The sequence below is a fragment of the Lathamus discolor genome, chromosome 3 (genome assembly GCF_037157495.1).
Source record: "Lathamus discolor isolate bLatDis1 chromosome 3, bLatDis1.hap1, whole genome shotgun sequence".
NCBI lineage: Eukaryota > Metazoa > Chordata > Aves > Psittaciformes > Psittacidae > Lathamus > Lathamus discolor.
In genome coordinates, this window is record NC_088886.1 from 1,333,180 (window position 1) to 1,348,365 (window position 15,186).

General features: G+C 44.0%; 1 protein-coding gene across 1 annotated transcript; it reads left to right on the plus strand.

Annotated features, from left to right (window-relative positions):
* Nucleotides 1–1,162: 1,162 nt before the first annotated feature.
* ZRANB2 (zinc finger RANBP2-type containing 2) lies at nucleotides 1,163–14,573 on the plus strand. Its single transcript, XM_065673035.1, has 10 exons — nucleotides 1,163–1,370; nucleotides 1,721–1,773; nucleotides 2,152–2,260; nucleotides 3,619–3,701; nucleotides 5,747–5,823; nucleotides 6,388–6,525; nucleotides 7,346–7,518; nucleotides 9,788–9,874; nucleotides 12,072–12,236; nucleotides 12,752–14,573. Exons 1-10 carry the CDS (start codon nucleotides 1,315–1,317, stop codon nucleotides 12,813–12,815), a joined length of 1,005 nt encoding a protein of 334 aa, XP_065529107.1. The 5' UTR covers nucleotides 1,163–1,314; the 3' UTR covers nucleotides 12,816–14,573.
* Nucleotides 14,574–15,186: the final 613 nt, after the last annotated feature.

A 15,186-nucleotide genomic window follows, 5' to 3' on the forward strand; every position in this document is an offset into this window, starting at 1 on the left:
TCACACACGCTGTGCACCCGAACAGTGCAGGGCCCCTGCTGCCCTACAGGCTCTGCCCCGCGGCCATCTTCTTTTCACACTGTCCTTTCTGCTTGTTCTGGAATTCCAGAAGGAGAAAAGGGAAGTAGAGAAAAGCAAGTTTTTTCCCAGCCCTTGCTCTGATTCCCCTTTGTCTGGGGCCTTCTCCAGCTGCAGGCAAACGCAGGTGTAGTGCTTCCTGCTCAGGAGCACCCACGTTGTGAGTGGGGGTTCGTACGTAACCAGATGCCCCTATTTTTCCAGCGCAGTCATGCTGCTTTACACTTTTATAAATAAATCGCAGTAACAGTGTCATCTTCCCTCATGACCTGGAGAGTGGATGTGATAAAAACCAGGCACATAACCAGATCCCAGAAGGTTTTTCCACAGGATGTGGCTACAGCACGGAAAGGGGATTAAAAACTGCCAGGAATGCCACATTTGCTCTAAATCAGCACATTGCATGTGTTTAATTAGGTAATGCTGGTCGGACTCGGTGTGCAGATCCCACCAGCTCCTCACCAGTCCAAAGGGAAAGCAAAAGGACCGAGCAGTCACAGGACATGGAAGCATTTGTCCCTGTGAAGTGAACCTGCCAAGAACCACACGATGGTCTTTTCATCACAGTAAAACCCATCTTTAATGGATTTTCTTGAACACTCTAGAGCCTTATTCTTGTTTAAAGCACTCTATGCGCTCTTGTGGCGACTTCATCAGTGCAGCCACACTGAGAAACCAGTCTGAACGTTGTGTGCTCTCTTCTCTGAGAATGAAGCCTTATTTCATTCATCATTCATTATGCATCAGCAGTTGATGTATTTTCTTATAGTTAAGGTCTACACGCAGGAGCTCGGGCATTTCTGTCCCGACTGGCGCTCCGGGGTGACAGACGCCACAGCAGGAGCCGCAGGACAGGCCTCTGCCATGAATAAGGCAGCTCTACAGCGCTGGCATTCACGCTTTCGGGCTGCCGGCGGCCCCCCGGCTCGGCGGGGCCGGCTCCCCGGCTCACAGCGCCGCCTCCCGCACCGCGCCGCCCCTCTCCCCACAGCGCAATCCCGCCACGGCGGCCGAGCGCACTGCGCATGCGCGCCTCCGCGGACAGCCCTCCGCCCCGCTGGAGGGCGCGCTTCCCTCGGCCCACTCTTCCCGCTGGCCGCGCTGAGGCGCCCGGGCCGCTGCCTGAGCAGAATCCGTGCGGGCGGCAGCAGGGCGCAGGCGCGGTGGGCAGTCCGGCCCGCGCAGGGCCCTGGTCCTCTGGCGCGGTGCGGGGCGCTGGGCTCGGTGGGGTTCAAGATGTCGACCAAGAATTTCCGCGTGAGCGACGGGGACTGGATCTGCCCCGACAAGAAGTGAGCGGGGACGGGGCGGGGCGGAGCGGAGGCAGTGCCTGCCGCGGGGCCGGCGGCACACGGCGCAGCACAGCGCCCGCCAGCGGGGCAGCACCGGCCCGGGTAGCCGCGGCCGCCGGGTCCCGGGGGGCTGCCCCTCTCGCCGGCCTCGGGCGGTCCGGGTCAGTTTCCCCCCTTGCAGAGCTCCACAGCTCCGGCGTCACAGTGCCGCGCAGGGCCTGGGAAACTTCGTGTTCCGATTTGGAACCAATTCAGCGTGAAATATAAAGGTGGTTTTCTGCTAAGTCTCGCGCGAGTGCATTTTCCAGCGTTAACCAGCGTCTTCGTTCTCGCTCCGCTTCTGTTTTCAGGTGTGGGAATGTAAACTTTGCGAGAAGAACCAACTGTAACAGATGTGGAAGAGGTGAGTGTCTCGGCTGCCAGACAGGAGACTGAGCTGAGCTCTTAGGCAGAAGCTCTTCCCTGTGAGGGTGCTGAGGCGCTGGCACAGGGTGCCCAGAGAAGCTGTGGCTGCCCCATCCCTGGCAGTGCTCAAGGCCAGGTTGGACACAGGGGCTTGGAGCAAGCTGCTCCAGTGGAAGGGGTCCCTGCCCGTGGCAGGGGTTGGCACTGGAAGAGCTTTAAGCTCCCTTCCAAGACAAACCAGAATGGGATTCTGTGATCTTTTCTCATCTCTTTCTGCCATTTAAAAATAATATTAAATCCATTTAAAAAGAATATATTCACGAAGCAGGATGTTTGAGAGCTGTTTGCTCTTTGTGTCTTTGTTTTTCTTTTCCAGAGAAAACGACAGAAGCCAAAATGATGAAAGCTGGAGGGACTGAAATAGGGAAGACACTTGCTGAAAAGAGTCGTGGGCTCTTCAGTGCTAACGACTGGCAGTGTAAAACGTACGGCCTCTTACAGAGTGCAGAGTGTTCTTGTAGCACCACACAACACCTCAAACAGCCTGGTTCTTAATTCTGTTGCTGTACATTTGTACAGTTGAAGAATGGTCAAAACTCACACAGGTTCCACTCAATAGTGTTCTGATGTGAGGATAGCATTCAGTTTTGCTTGCTGGAGAGCAGCTTATTTAACATGGCTGGGAAAAGGTTAAAAATTATCAAGATAGGTAGGTAAAAGTTCATGTTTTTCTCTGATAAGCTGGACACTTCTCAAGTTTGGAAGATACATGTGGATGGAAGTAACACCCACACTGCAGTGTGATATTTTGTTGTTAACATTCACTAAACATGTAATGAGTCAAGTTTAGCCCATGGTTAAATCCTCAGTTGTTTCTCCAAGGCATCAGTTGGGAATATTAAGACCTCAATTAGAAAAGGGCTGCTTTAATAAAACGCTTGGATTTTTTAAAGGAGCACTTGAAGGATTTCAGGCTTTGCTGTTTGAGCTGTCTGAGCAGTGAAACCTGGAGTTTGTTCTTTTTTCCTGTTGGCATTGAGCTGTTTTCAGTCTGATGGATTTCCAGTGGCACTGTCCTGCAGCAGCACGTTCCCTGGGCAATGCTGTGGACCCCAGTATCTGAGAGGATCTGCTTGATGCCTTCAGGATTGCTGTGTCTCTCCAAGTTTATAGTTAGGTTGGGTCTTACAGACCTCCCCTTCTCTCTGGGGCTGAGCAGTGTCTTGAGGGTAGCACTACATGTGGAGGAAGCCTGAGTGGCCTTCTAGGAAGTCATAAGATAGGAATGCAGTTGCAGAAGCAGATAACTGCAGCGGTGAGGGACGATGGCTGCTTATAAGCATTATACCCATGGTACCTTCTTCATTAACTGCTCTGAACCATGAATGCCACTAGTGGAGAGCAGTGAGGGGTCTTAACACTTTTTGTGCGGTTACCCCTGTAAACTTGTCCATGTGCCTTTTCTTTCCCCTTCACTTGTCCAGTATAGTCACCTTCCCATCATCCTCATTCTAGTGAAATAGCCAGAAACTTTCTCAAGCAGTTATGTTACGAGGACTGTTGCCATCGAGATTTACCAGATCACTGCTAAAACTTGACGGATACATTTTTGTAGTATTTCCCATTTTTAAGGCCAAGTTGGACGGGGCTTGGAGCAAGCTGCTCTAGTGGAAGATGTCCTTGCCTGTGGCAGGGGATTGAAACTGGATGAGCTTTAAGGTCCCTTCCAACACAAACCACTCTCTGATTCTATGATTTATTCTAAGTGTTGCCTGAACACTTAAGCTGCTTGATTTGAAATAAAATGTTTCTTATTTTTGTTTCATTCTTTTTGCCTCTGAAGATGTGGTAACGTGAACTGGGCCAGAAGATCAGAATGCAATATGTGTAATACTCCAAAGTACGCAAAATTGGAGGAAAGGACAGGTAAGATGCGTGCAGTTTTAAACTACTCAATTGCTGTAACAGGACTTCCTTTTATAAATTGCAGTGTAGTTTAATTAAAGGTGATGTTTTCACAGCAGAACCAGCAGAGTTGACTGGGCTGGTTCAGCCTGGAGAAGGCTTCTTAAGGGTATACCTTAGAGCGGCTCCCAATGCCTAAAGGGGCTACAGGAAGCCTGGAGAGGGGCTTTGGACAAGGGCCTGTAGGGACAGGAAGAGGGGAATGGCTTTAACCTGCCAGAGAGGGGAGACTGAGGTGAGCTCTTAGGCAGAAGCTCTTCCCTGTGAGGGTGCTGAGGCGCTGGCACAGGGTGCCCAGAGAAGCTGTGGCTGCCCCATCCCTGGCAGTGCTCAAGGCCAGGTTGGACACAGGGGCTTGGAGCAAGCTGCTCCAGTGGAAGGGGGTCCCTGCCCGTGGCAGGGGTTGGAGCTGGATGGGCTTTAAGCTCCATTCCAACGGAAACCAGTCTGTGATTGTGTGAAAGTTGGACGAATTTCCATATGTAAATAAGTCTTGGACTTATAATAAGGTAGGTTCTTGGACTTGATTACTTTTAGTGGTGTGTTAACTATATGGTTGTTTCATATGGAGAGTCAACAGATTAAACTGCCTCTATATTTGATTTTGTTACTAAGATGTTTGGAAGGAGTAATACAATTTGCATTCAACTCCAGAAGACCCAGTGCATGCACAATGTCCATTGCTGGAGGCCTCAGCACTCCCAAGAACAGGGTTTGAAGGGGGTTGAAGGTTGTGTAGGTCAGACTGTCACCTCTTAATGAGGTTTAGGTTTGGTCACGCTTGGACACGTTTTAAGTTCCTCCTGCATTAATAATGAGCCCAGTGGTAACTAGACCAGAGGATCTCCTTACACTGCAGTCCTGCACTTGTACTGGTGCTGCTGCAAATGGGATCAGGCTGATAAGTTAATGCATGAAGTGTGACAATAATGCATATGCACTTGGCTGACATGGTTTAGCTTGAGTGACATGGTTTTGTGTATGGTGTCACTGCCCATGGCATGGGGGTTGGAACTAGATGATCTTAAGGTCCTTTCCAGCCCTAACTATTCTGTGATTCTCTGTATAAAAAAAGAAACGTGGAGAAGAGCACACAGGTTATAATTCAAAAGAGTATTTTTTAATACCTCTATCTAATATTGAAAGAATATTAAAGAATATTTAATTGGATTTAATATATTTCATATAATTGAATATTTTTACTATCATATTGTTGTTCCATGTTCTGGTGTCCCTTAGACATTGCCAGTCCCTTGCGGGACACCCAGCATGTTGCATACGCTTGGGGTCGGTTAGAGGCAGCTGAAACAAAAACAATCCCTTCAGGTGTTCCTCTGACATTAGACAAAGGAACAGAGAGATTCCTAAGGCAAATCTTGGCATTCATACAGTTCCATGTGACTTGCAAGATCCTTTCATTGCTGTGGCTCCCTGAGGAGCTATATCTGAGTGTATGTCCAAAAGAAGTGTGATACCCAGGGGGCTGTGTGCATGTGGGACCTGGCTGAGCCCAAGGGAAGCAGTTGAGCAGCGTGTCCCCCCATCGTGTTTCATTCACTGCTTTCTTGAGTTGGCTACTGGCTGCTCTCTAAGGTGGGATTTCAGTCTTGGAGTACAGTAGCCTTTGTTCTAGCCCCCTGGGGACATGCCTGTGTGCATCCACACGGGGCAGTTGTCAGGCACCACAGCCCCACCAGAGCTCTTCTGGGAAGCACAGGTATAATCCTGACGTTTCTTTTATGGGTTTTTTTCCCCACTCTTTTAAGCTCTCTTGCTTCTGTGTTGTTTGTGTCTTAATCCATTTGCTCAATTAGGTTTCTGTTTAATAAAGGTGTGTAGGAACAATTCATGCTCCTCTTGAGATCCTATTACATTCTTGGGGCACATATTTATAAACCACTGAAGGCTTCCTGAGCCTCTGTGAAGGTTCAGAATAAACTTTGTGCTTCATGTAGCTGAATTTGGTGCAGATCAAGAGATTTGTCTTCTTTTCCCCCTTTTTCAAGGGTACGGAGGAGGATTTAATGAGCGAGAGAATGTTGAATATATAGAACGTGAGGAATCAGACGGGGAGTATGATGAGGTAAGACTGAGTGTGTGTGCTGCTCTGGAGGCACAGGTACTGTGTGATGTGTGTGTTTGCAATATGTTTGCATTTGGTTTCCTTAGAAGAGTGCTGATCAAGAGTATGTTGTGATACAGCTCTCAGCCAAATGCTCAAGTGTGAGAGTTTTGAACTGAAAGTGAATATATCTGTTTTGTCTTTTGTGGGTAAAAAGTAAAAATGAATTGAAAGTAAACTGGTATGAGCTGAGTTTGTTAAACTTCTTCAAGAGATGGCTCCAGGGTCATGGGTGTTGCTTTCAGCCAGGTGCTCAGTGTTGTTTAATAAAGATAACCCATAGACACAAATATAAAATACTCCTGTTAAATTCAGATTTCCATGCAGCTTGTCTTTGGGCACTAACTGTACCCAAGACAAGCATCTCTTCAGAAATGTTCTTGTTACTAGCTGATGTTTTATGGTACTTCTCTTTCCCTTTGAGCAATATCTTATTTGAAATTGATGTGTACTTACAAAAAAATGCAGGTTTTAATTTAAATTACTTTTGATTCTATCATATTCTAATGAAATAACATTTCTTAGTTTGGACGCAAAAAGAAAAAGTACAGAGGGAAGCCAGTTGGTCCTGCATCTATCCTGAAGGAAGTAGAAGATAAGGAGTCTGAAGGAGAAGATGAGGAGGATGAGGATGAAGATCTCTCCAAATATAAATTGGATGAGGTAACATATTTGGAGTTTTTATCATTCTTTAACCATTACTATAGTGCTATGTAGTAGTAGTGGGTAGGGTTTGGTTTGTACTTTAGCGAGCAATGTGGATGGGCAGCTATTGAATAATAGTGCTACAGCTTCTGTGAAGTAATGTGCACAAGCTGTTTTGTTCTAAATACCTGCACTCACAGGGGCGTGATTTTAAAACTTACCTGAGATTAGAATCAGTAGTTCCAAGATCCGTGTTTGGAACCTTTGTCTATGGACACTGTATAAAGGGAATATTGTTGAGTTTTACTCTTAGCCTTTTAAAACAAAGTCCAATTTCTATTTTATAAATGGAATAAAGTGAATTTTTTCATCTTTTCAGAAATACATGATCACATAGTGGATTGTCCACATCTCTGCACAGTAGTCCTGCAGAGACCTGCATATGTGCTTATTATTTACACAGCAGTCACCAGATCATGCCCATGACACATGTGTCTGCAGAACTGTGCTCTGGTTCTAGATTTTGCATCTGCAGATTCTTCCAGGCACTCAGTTAAAGTAACTGGTAAAATGAATGTCTGTGCTCTCATTAGCATCATGAAATAACAGAAATGGGACTTCAGATGGGGTTTTTCCAGGCTTTATATTAGTTTGCTTTGAAATAATTATTTTCAGTCACTCCTTACTCTTAAAATGCTTGGATCTGAGGACATGCAATACCAACAGTATTTCAGAGGTTGAGAGCCACAAAGTGAACCCCAGAACAGGCAAAAACTACTAACTGAAGAAAAGAAACCAAGTGTTTCTGAAGTATTTTTGTGTATCTGCGTTTTTTCAGGATGAGGATGAAGATGATGCTGACCTCTCAAAATATAATCTTGATGCCAGTGAGGAAGAGGACACTAATAAGAAAAAGAAATCCAATAGGCGCAGTCGCTCTAAGTCTCGGTCTTCCCATTCGCGATCTTCATCACGCTCATCCTCTCATTCAAGCTCAAGGTCTAGGTCCAGGTAAACGGGTACAGGTCAAGGGTAACGCCAGGCAAAATGTCAGTATCTAACTTCTTTTTTTTACTTTTTTTTTTTTCTTGATTGCCTTACAATTTTAGTTTAATAATGTTAATGATTTCATGTACAGAATTTACACAGGTAGATATTGTTCTCTTCTGACCTTCTGTGGCTTCTCATGACAGAGGTTTCCTGTGTCTTGCTGCTTGTTTTAGCAAACTTAAGTTGATATTTCAATTGAATCCTGTAAATATGTTAAAATGTAACTTATTTTCAATTTTATTTTCAGGCTTGTTGGCCTTTTGTGAGTCAATGGGTGAACTTTGTTTTTTAGCAGTGTTGAGTAGAGCTGTTTAACAGAGGCAGAGGGTGCTGTGGTTAGAGTGGGAGGAGGCAGAAGAGGGCAGTGATGATGCAGGCCAGGCAGATTCAGGGAAAGGACAGAACGGAAAATAGCCTGGAAATAACAACAAGAAACTTGAACTTGGCAGGAAACACAGGTTTAAGTACAGTGGCAGCACTGTCAGAAGAACACTGAAGGTTTATATTAGTCATGGGACCACTACAAAAGCATATGGGCCAGATTTTGAAGATCTTGCATTATTATTTTTTTAATTCAGTAATATATGAACAATTCAATAAATGTTGTGCAGTTGGGTGATGTAAATCATATTGTAGCTTTTTAGCTGCCTTACAACTAATATGAGGATGATACTGGTAGGTTTAAGACCTCACATCAGTATAGGGTTATATATAAAGTTCATACACGTAAAGTTCAAGTTTCTTCTAACCTTCTTAGCTCTGTAACTGCACCTCTCTGCTCTCCCTATGGTGGCCATTCCCCATATTCTTCAGCCCCTCAGACTAACCAGGTGCTGGCCACTACCTGTCTTTCCCCCACCATTGTTGCCGTGCTTCTTTCCATTCTGCTGCTTCTATGACAAATTAAGCTCTTCATAGTCCATACTGTGAGACACTGCATTCTTCAAATGTCGTGTAGCTCTGAGAAGGAGCAGCCTGAATGAGGGTGATGAAGCTGACCACTGTCAACAGTTTCATTGCAGAATCATCGTAGAATCATTGTAGAATAGTTACGATTGGAAAGGACTTTTAAGATTATCTAGTTCCAACCCCCCGACCATGGGCTGGGATGCCTCTGTGAAGGAAGGTGTGAGGCAAGATCTGTGAGAAAGTGGGTGCACTGTCCTGTTTGAGGGCAGCACGGACGCAGTGTGAGCTGCATTTGAGGGCAGTTCTTGGGTGCAGGGGTGGGAAGGTCAAAGGAGACAGAACCTCATCTGGCCATGAGTTTGTTCATTGATTCACAAATGTTAACTGAAATAACTGGTATTTGCTAGGGATCATTTAATTTCCTGTTCAACTTTTTGCTTCTCGCTACAGATAAGTAGCTGGAAATGTCAGCTGCCATTTGTGGACACTTCTTTGTGTTTTCTAAAAAGGTTTAAATATATTTCCTAGTTAGTATGTGCTCATACTGCTTCTGTTTTACAGGAAAATGAAAAAGACGTGGTAACAATATAAATAGGGAGATTGACAGCATGTATAATAGATTTTTCCTTAAAGATTATTACAGTCTGATTGCAGTACCTTCTTTTTACAATGTCAATGCAAGTCCACTACTGTTTTTACGTATCTCTTATGATTTGTGCTTTAAAGAAAATCCATCAACATGAAAAAATGGGAAGTAATTTTGACAAGTTACAAGTGGTGTTGGAGATGTCTGTACTTGAACCCAGAATAAACTACCGCTGATTGTTAATGCAGGGGGAAATCTTGATGAAAACTTGAAACTGCTTCAAAATGCTTGTGAGAACTGATGTGAGGAGATGTGGGCTAGTTAGTCCTGATGCTCTGCCCTGCTCTGCTGTTCAGAGGGATGGTGGGCTGCAGGTTAAGGCATTGGTTTTAAATGTTGTTAAAAGTCAAGGCATTGGTTTCATGAAATAGTTAATAGATGGGCAGTTGTTTCATTTGCCCAATAACTGCAATTCTGTTTAATGTTTGTGCTTTGTTTTAGGAAACGTAAGCTAAAAGCTGACTTTGTAATTTAATTGCACCATCTTACTATGTTAAAGTTTCTGTTTCACAATGTGCTGTGGTGGTACCAGGGGAGCAGGAGGAAATTGTCACTGCTTTAGTGACTCTAGGCCAAACTGCCTCAATGCAGTGTTGTCTCTGCTGCTGGCAGCAGCATCTTTTCTGCTAAATACAAGTCAGACGTGGGGAAAAAAAATCTTCCATGTTGTTTCAGGTCCCATTCAAGAAGTTCTTCCAGTTCCAGATCAAGATCTCGTTCCAGTTCCAGGGAGCACTCTAGATCTCGTGGGTCGAAATCAAGGTGAATGAGGTAGAACTCTCTCCTTGCAGAGAGAAAAAAGGGCAGAAGAACCAACCACTTGTTGATTTCACCGTAAAATTATGCTGGTCAGAGCACATTCACTATCTTGTATCTTGGAGGTCAGAACCCTTGAGGTCTCTGCACGAGGTGCTTCCCACCACACATGTGTTTCTTGAAAATACCAGGTATTGGTTGAAGAGGTTAAGTCAAATGCAAGCTAGATGAGTGAATGCCAGAGATCATCACTTAGAAGGAAGAAGGATTTGAATGCATGTTCACCTGCTTCCGCATTTTCTGCTGGTTTTATTCTTTCTACTTTGGCTCCTTGATGCGGAAGGATATTAGAAAATACGCTATAATTCTGGGTTTGTTTAGTGAGAACTTACTTAATGTGTATTTTAACTTATTTAACTGCTTGAGTGAGTCCAGAGAAGGCCATGAAGATGCTGCAAGAGCTGCAGCAGCTCTGCTCTGGAGCCAGGCTGAGAGAGCTGGGCTGGGGCAGCCTGGAGAAGAGAAGGCTCCTTAAGGGGAGACCTTAGAGCAGCTCCAGTGCCTAAAGGGGCTACAGGAAACCTGGAGAGGGGCTTGGGACAAGGGCCTGTAGGGACAGGCCAAGGGGAATGGCTTGAACCTGCCCGAGGGGAGACTGAGGTGAGCTCTTAGGCAGAAGCTCTTCCCTGTGAGGGTGCTGAGGCGCTGGCACAGGGTGCCCAGAGAAGCTGTGGCTGCCCCATCCCTGGCAGTGCTCAAGGCCAGGTTGGACACAGGGGCTTGGAGCAAGCTGCTCTAGTGGAAGGTGTCCCTGCTCATGGCAGGGGCTGGAACTGGGTTAGTTTTAAGCTCCCTTCTAACACAACCCAAACGCAAACCAGTCTAGGATTCTGTGTATCCAACTTCCACTAGGTAGTGCTGTCATTATCGTTATAATGTGGGTTATAAAAATCAGTGAATCGAAGTGTTGATAGTAAATCACGTGAGAAGCCTACGGGACCTTGAGCTCGCTGCAGTTACTGACTTGTGTGGAGAAGAGTGACAAAGCACAGAACTTCCTTGAGGTGTCCGTTCACAGGCATACTGTTGGCAGGACTTGCCTTTTGCCATGGCATGAGGAGCTCTCCCACCTCCACGTGTGCAGAGAATCTTAAAACTGTAAACAAGGAAGTTTTGTGCCAGGAAGACCAGTCACAGATGGTGCCAGCACCCTTGGTGGCAGGACATGCTGAGGGTTATGTGAGGGTCAGCGTGAGATGGAGTCTGTGCTTCTAGGAGGAGCAAAAGGAGTGGCTGTGCCCCCATGGGTGCTGCAGGGACTCAGAGCAGCACCCACCAAGTGTGCTCACAGTATGAGCTTGTGGAAATAGAATTGCCCTACTATTATGATTTACAGTGGAAATATTTTACCAACCACATACACTGTGTTGTTGGGGCTTTTAAAATGTTTATCCATCTTACTGAAAAAAAAGACTCGGGTGTTTTGATGTAAATTTGGAATTAGAGCTTAGGACTTTGCAGCTCTATCACTTTTTCCACAGGTGGGTTTCTTTTCCTCGTTTAATTCTTTTAGATAACAAGAGTGATTTTTTGAGTGTTTGTAAGTGAAGCTGGTCATTTACAGGTTTTTTTAATGCCAAAATGACTGTATTGTAAGAGGTTTTAAAAATCTTTTGGTTGTGAAAAGTCTTACTTTCTACACAAATTATGGTGATATTTGTAAATACCCCTTCAGAGGGTTCTTACTATTTTAGTAAGATGAACATTACAAACCTCTTAATAGGAGGTGAAACACTGTTAAATCAGCATCACCTCAGTGGTTTTCAAGCCACTTTGATCTGAGTTTAAGTACTGAGGGAGGTCCTTACACAGGCTACTTCCTACCCCAGTCTGCCATCCCCTCTTTATCCATGTGCATCATTCTGATGAATGCTGGAAGGAGGTTTCCAACCTATTGGTGGTCTCTACAGCAAAAAAAAAAAAAAACCACTAGGAAAATTTAATAAGAATACTACTTTGGCTTTAGAAGTGCTTATTGGCATATAACTCAGGAGTAAGTATTACAGCATCCACATGTTTATTTGACAAAGCACTGATGTGGCTAGAGTAGTGAGTGTGAAAACTGTCTCTTTATGTTCTTTCTTTCTTTGTTCTCTCTATATTATACCAGAATTAAATCTCATTTATTTCTTAATCAATAAAGATCCAGCTCCAGGTCCTACAGGGGGTCTTCCACCCCAAGAAAGAGATCTTACTCGAGCTCTCGTTCTTCCTCCTCCCCCGAGAGAAGCAAGAAGCGAAGTCGTTCTCGATCTTCTTCATCTGGTGATCGCAAAAAAAGACGATCGAGATCACGGTCACCCGAAAGGTTTGGGTTTATGTAGAATAAGAATGGGTGTAGTTAAATGTGTGATTTTTGTTTATTTTTTCTGAAGGACTTGAGATTCACTGGGAAGGAGTTGAATCTGATTAGTTATTCTGATACTTAAAGTAGTTTTCTCACTTCCCCTACTCTTTACTTCTTATTAAACCCTCTGTAATTGCTTCTCCCCAATGAAACTTCCTCCTGGTAGAAGCATGTTCCATAGAAAGACCTGGGTCACCATCTTTCAGTGTGTGAAAGCATTAATGTATACATTAGTGATTTGATTTCATAAGTAAATATTGCCTTTAGAAGCTGTATTCTGCTTTCAGTATTAAACTTCTAGCATTAAATTCACTTTCATGACCTTAAAATGGTTTAAATTTATTTCTATATCCTTATAAGGCCCCTGTCAGATACACTTTGCTTCCAGCTATTGTAGGATACAGACTACTCAAAGTAGATGCTAAAATTAACTTCAACTCATTTCTTTGCATGCTTTCTCCATTTATATCTTGCAGACGCCGCAGATCATCATCTGGATCTTCCCATTCTGGTTCCCGTACAAGTTCTAAAAAGAAATAATGTATTAAAGCTCACCTTTAAAAAACAAAAAACCCAGGAAAAACAAATTCCAGTCAGTGCATGAGACATTTTTAAGAAGTTGGTGTCTTACTTGGTCAGAAGTGCTAAATCTGCTAGTAGAGGTGCATGTCTGTCCTTGCTTTCTGGAAACCTGCAGCTTTGTTCATGAAACAAAACGTGAGGTAGCATTTTAAGCCATAAACTCCTCACAGGAGGTGTGAGGATTTATTACTTGAGTAAAGAGGGGGGTTGTTATTATTTTTCAAGACTCAGTTGCTCAGTTTCTGGCTCTCTCACCCAATTCCTGGCTCTGTCCATGTAAGAGCAGGTACGTTCCAACCCCACTTTGCTCTTCATGTGACGATTAGAAGAAGTATCTGAGGAATGCAGAAGAACCCATAAGCTTTCTGCATCCAGCTCCTGAGCTTGTTCATACGGGACCACACAAGATTAGTGTAGCTGTAGGGCTGGGCTTACCCACTAGTAGTGAGTACTTAGGTCTAGTTATTGTTTGGTTTTCTGTGTTGAAGTACAGGTGGATGCCCCTCTGTTTAGCTCCGCCCAGCGCAAAGTAGTTATTACATACCCAGAGCAGCAGATGGTTCTGTAGAGAGCACATTAGACTTCATTCCTTCCAAGGAAGGATGTTTGAGACATTGGGCACTGTCCTCTCTGGAGCTGGTGTCCCCATAGCTGCCAGTGCCTATCACTAGGAATGATTTGCTGCCATCAGCAACGTGCCCTTTGCGGAGGGTACTGGCTATGGTGGTGTCACACACATGGACCCTGGACACAGCAATCCTCTTCTATAAAAGGATCACTTTAGAAGCTACTTTTGAGATGGAGGCATGTGGAACTAGCTTCTTGGAATCAAGTGAAGCTTCTGCAGGCCGTCTGTAAAATTCATTTGGGGCTGACTAAAATTTTTAAGGTATCTGAATTTTATTTATATTTAAAAGTGAGAATTAATAAACTCTGTAGAAAGTGCTGACATCCTAAATGTGTTCTTCATCAGTCATTCTTTTTCCCTTAAACATAATTTATGGCTTAAAATGCTTCATTGAATCTATTTGGATAGCAATACCATGTTAAGACTTGGTCTCTCTTGAGCTCCGTTTGGTTAAGCAAGGTTTAATATCGTCAGTGCCATCACAAGGTAAGTATGTTAAGGAAAGTTCTTCTTTTTAAGTGAGCAAACAGCAATATATCTGCATTTACTTGAGTCCTAGAGCTTCCAAACTCCTTTTTGACCACTGCTTTTTAAAGTGAACTGCACAGAAGCAAACGGAGCAACATTTGAAAACCAGATTCTTCCTTTTCTTCCTTTTATTTTTTAAGACACTTCTTTTGGACTGATGTAGAAGCAAAATGGTTTTGGTGTAGAGATATTTTGATAATCTCTTTTTTGCAGAAGAGAAAATGCTCTGCAGTTTCTTCTTTAATGCTTTCTTTTCTAATTTCAGTGCTAGGTTTGTGTAGGTTGCACAAGAGCAGGTTAGTCTTGTAACTGCCTCTGACAACTTCAGTCCAACTACTAAACTGTACAGATTGGAGCCGCTAGATGCGATGTTGTTAGCCTTTGGGTTTTCTCCTTGTGCTTTGTATTAAAATTGTTGCTGTACTTAACAGATGGAAGTTTTTACATTTAGCAAATAGGCTACCAGACAAAGGGAAGTGGTGGTTTCATTTGGCTTAGATAAAATGTAAGGCAAAATGATTATGTAGACAAGTGTAAATAAAGCCTGTGAGTCAACTGTGCAGCGAGTGCTCTCTCTTGGAAATGTAAAGCAATCCTTCGGTGTACATGTGGTGGTGTGACTGCAGTGGAAGAAGGGTGGTTCATATCCTTCCCTGGCCATATATATAATGCATTTTCAGATTGTTTCAGTTCTTTAAGTACTGGAAATACTTCAGGATTTAAACAGCAGCATGTTTAAAATGAGCTGTTAAGGAAAAGAAAATGCCTTTTATTTCTTAACTTCTTTTCAGGCTGTTTTTAGAAGAGGTATATTTAAATTATTGTAATTTCTACATTTTAAAATGACAAAAGGCACAGTGGCTGTGGTTGTCTGCATGCAAAATACCTCTTTGTAGTTACTGGATCAGCAAATAACTGAGAACCAAGTGATCAGAACTGATATGGTTCACCTCTGCTCAGACACAAAGCTGGCTGTGGCTCAGGCAGTAGAAAGCTGGGGGGGGTTACTGTGGGGAGTGTTGCTGTGGGTTGGGATACAATGGTCTCCAGTGACCTAGCAGTATATTTTTCTGTTTCACTAGAAATTATTCCCTTGCCCTCAATGTATTCACTGGAGTCAGATCAATTGCTGCCTGCAGAAATAAACTGGTATTTGTGTGCAGCTTTATCAAA

What these genes read in the sequence shown, in the direction of transcription:
- ZRANB2 (XM_065673035.1), top strand. Translation starts at nt 1,315, where the DNA reads ATGTCGACCAAGAATTTCCGCGTGAGCGACGGGGACTGGATCTGCCCC. An exon ending in TGGATCTGCCCCGACAAGAA is followed by an intron (nt 1,371 to 1,720) that starts GTGAGCGGGGAC and finishes TTCTGTTTTCAG; the next exon opens with GTGTGGGAATGTAAACTTTG. An exon ending in AACGACTGGCAGTGTAAAAC is followed by an intron (nt 2,261 to 3,618) that starts GTACGGCCTCTT and finishes TTGCCTCTGAAG; the next exon opens with ATGTGGTAACGTGAACTGGG.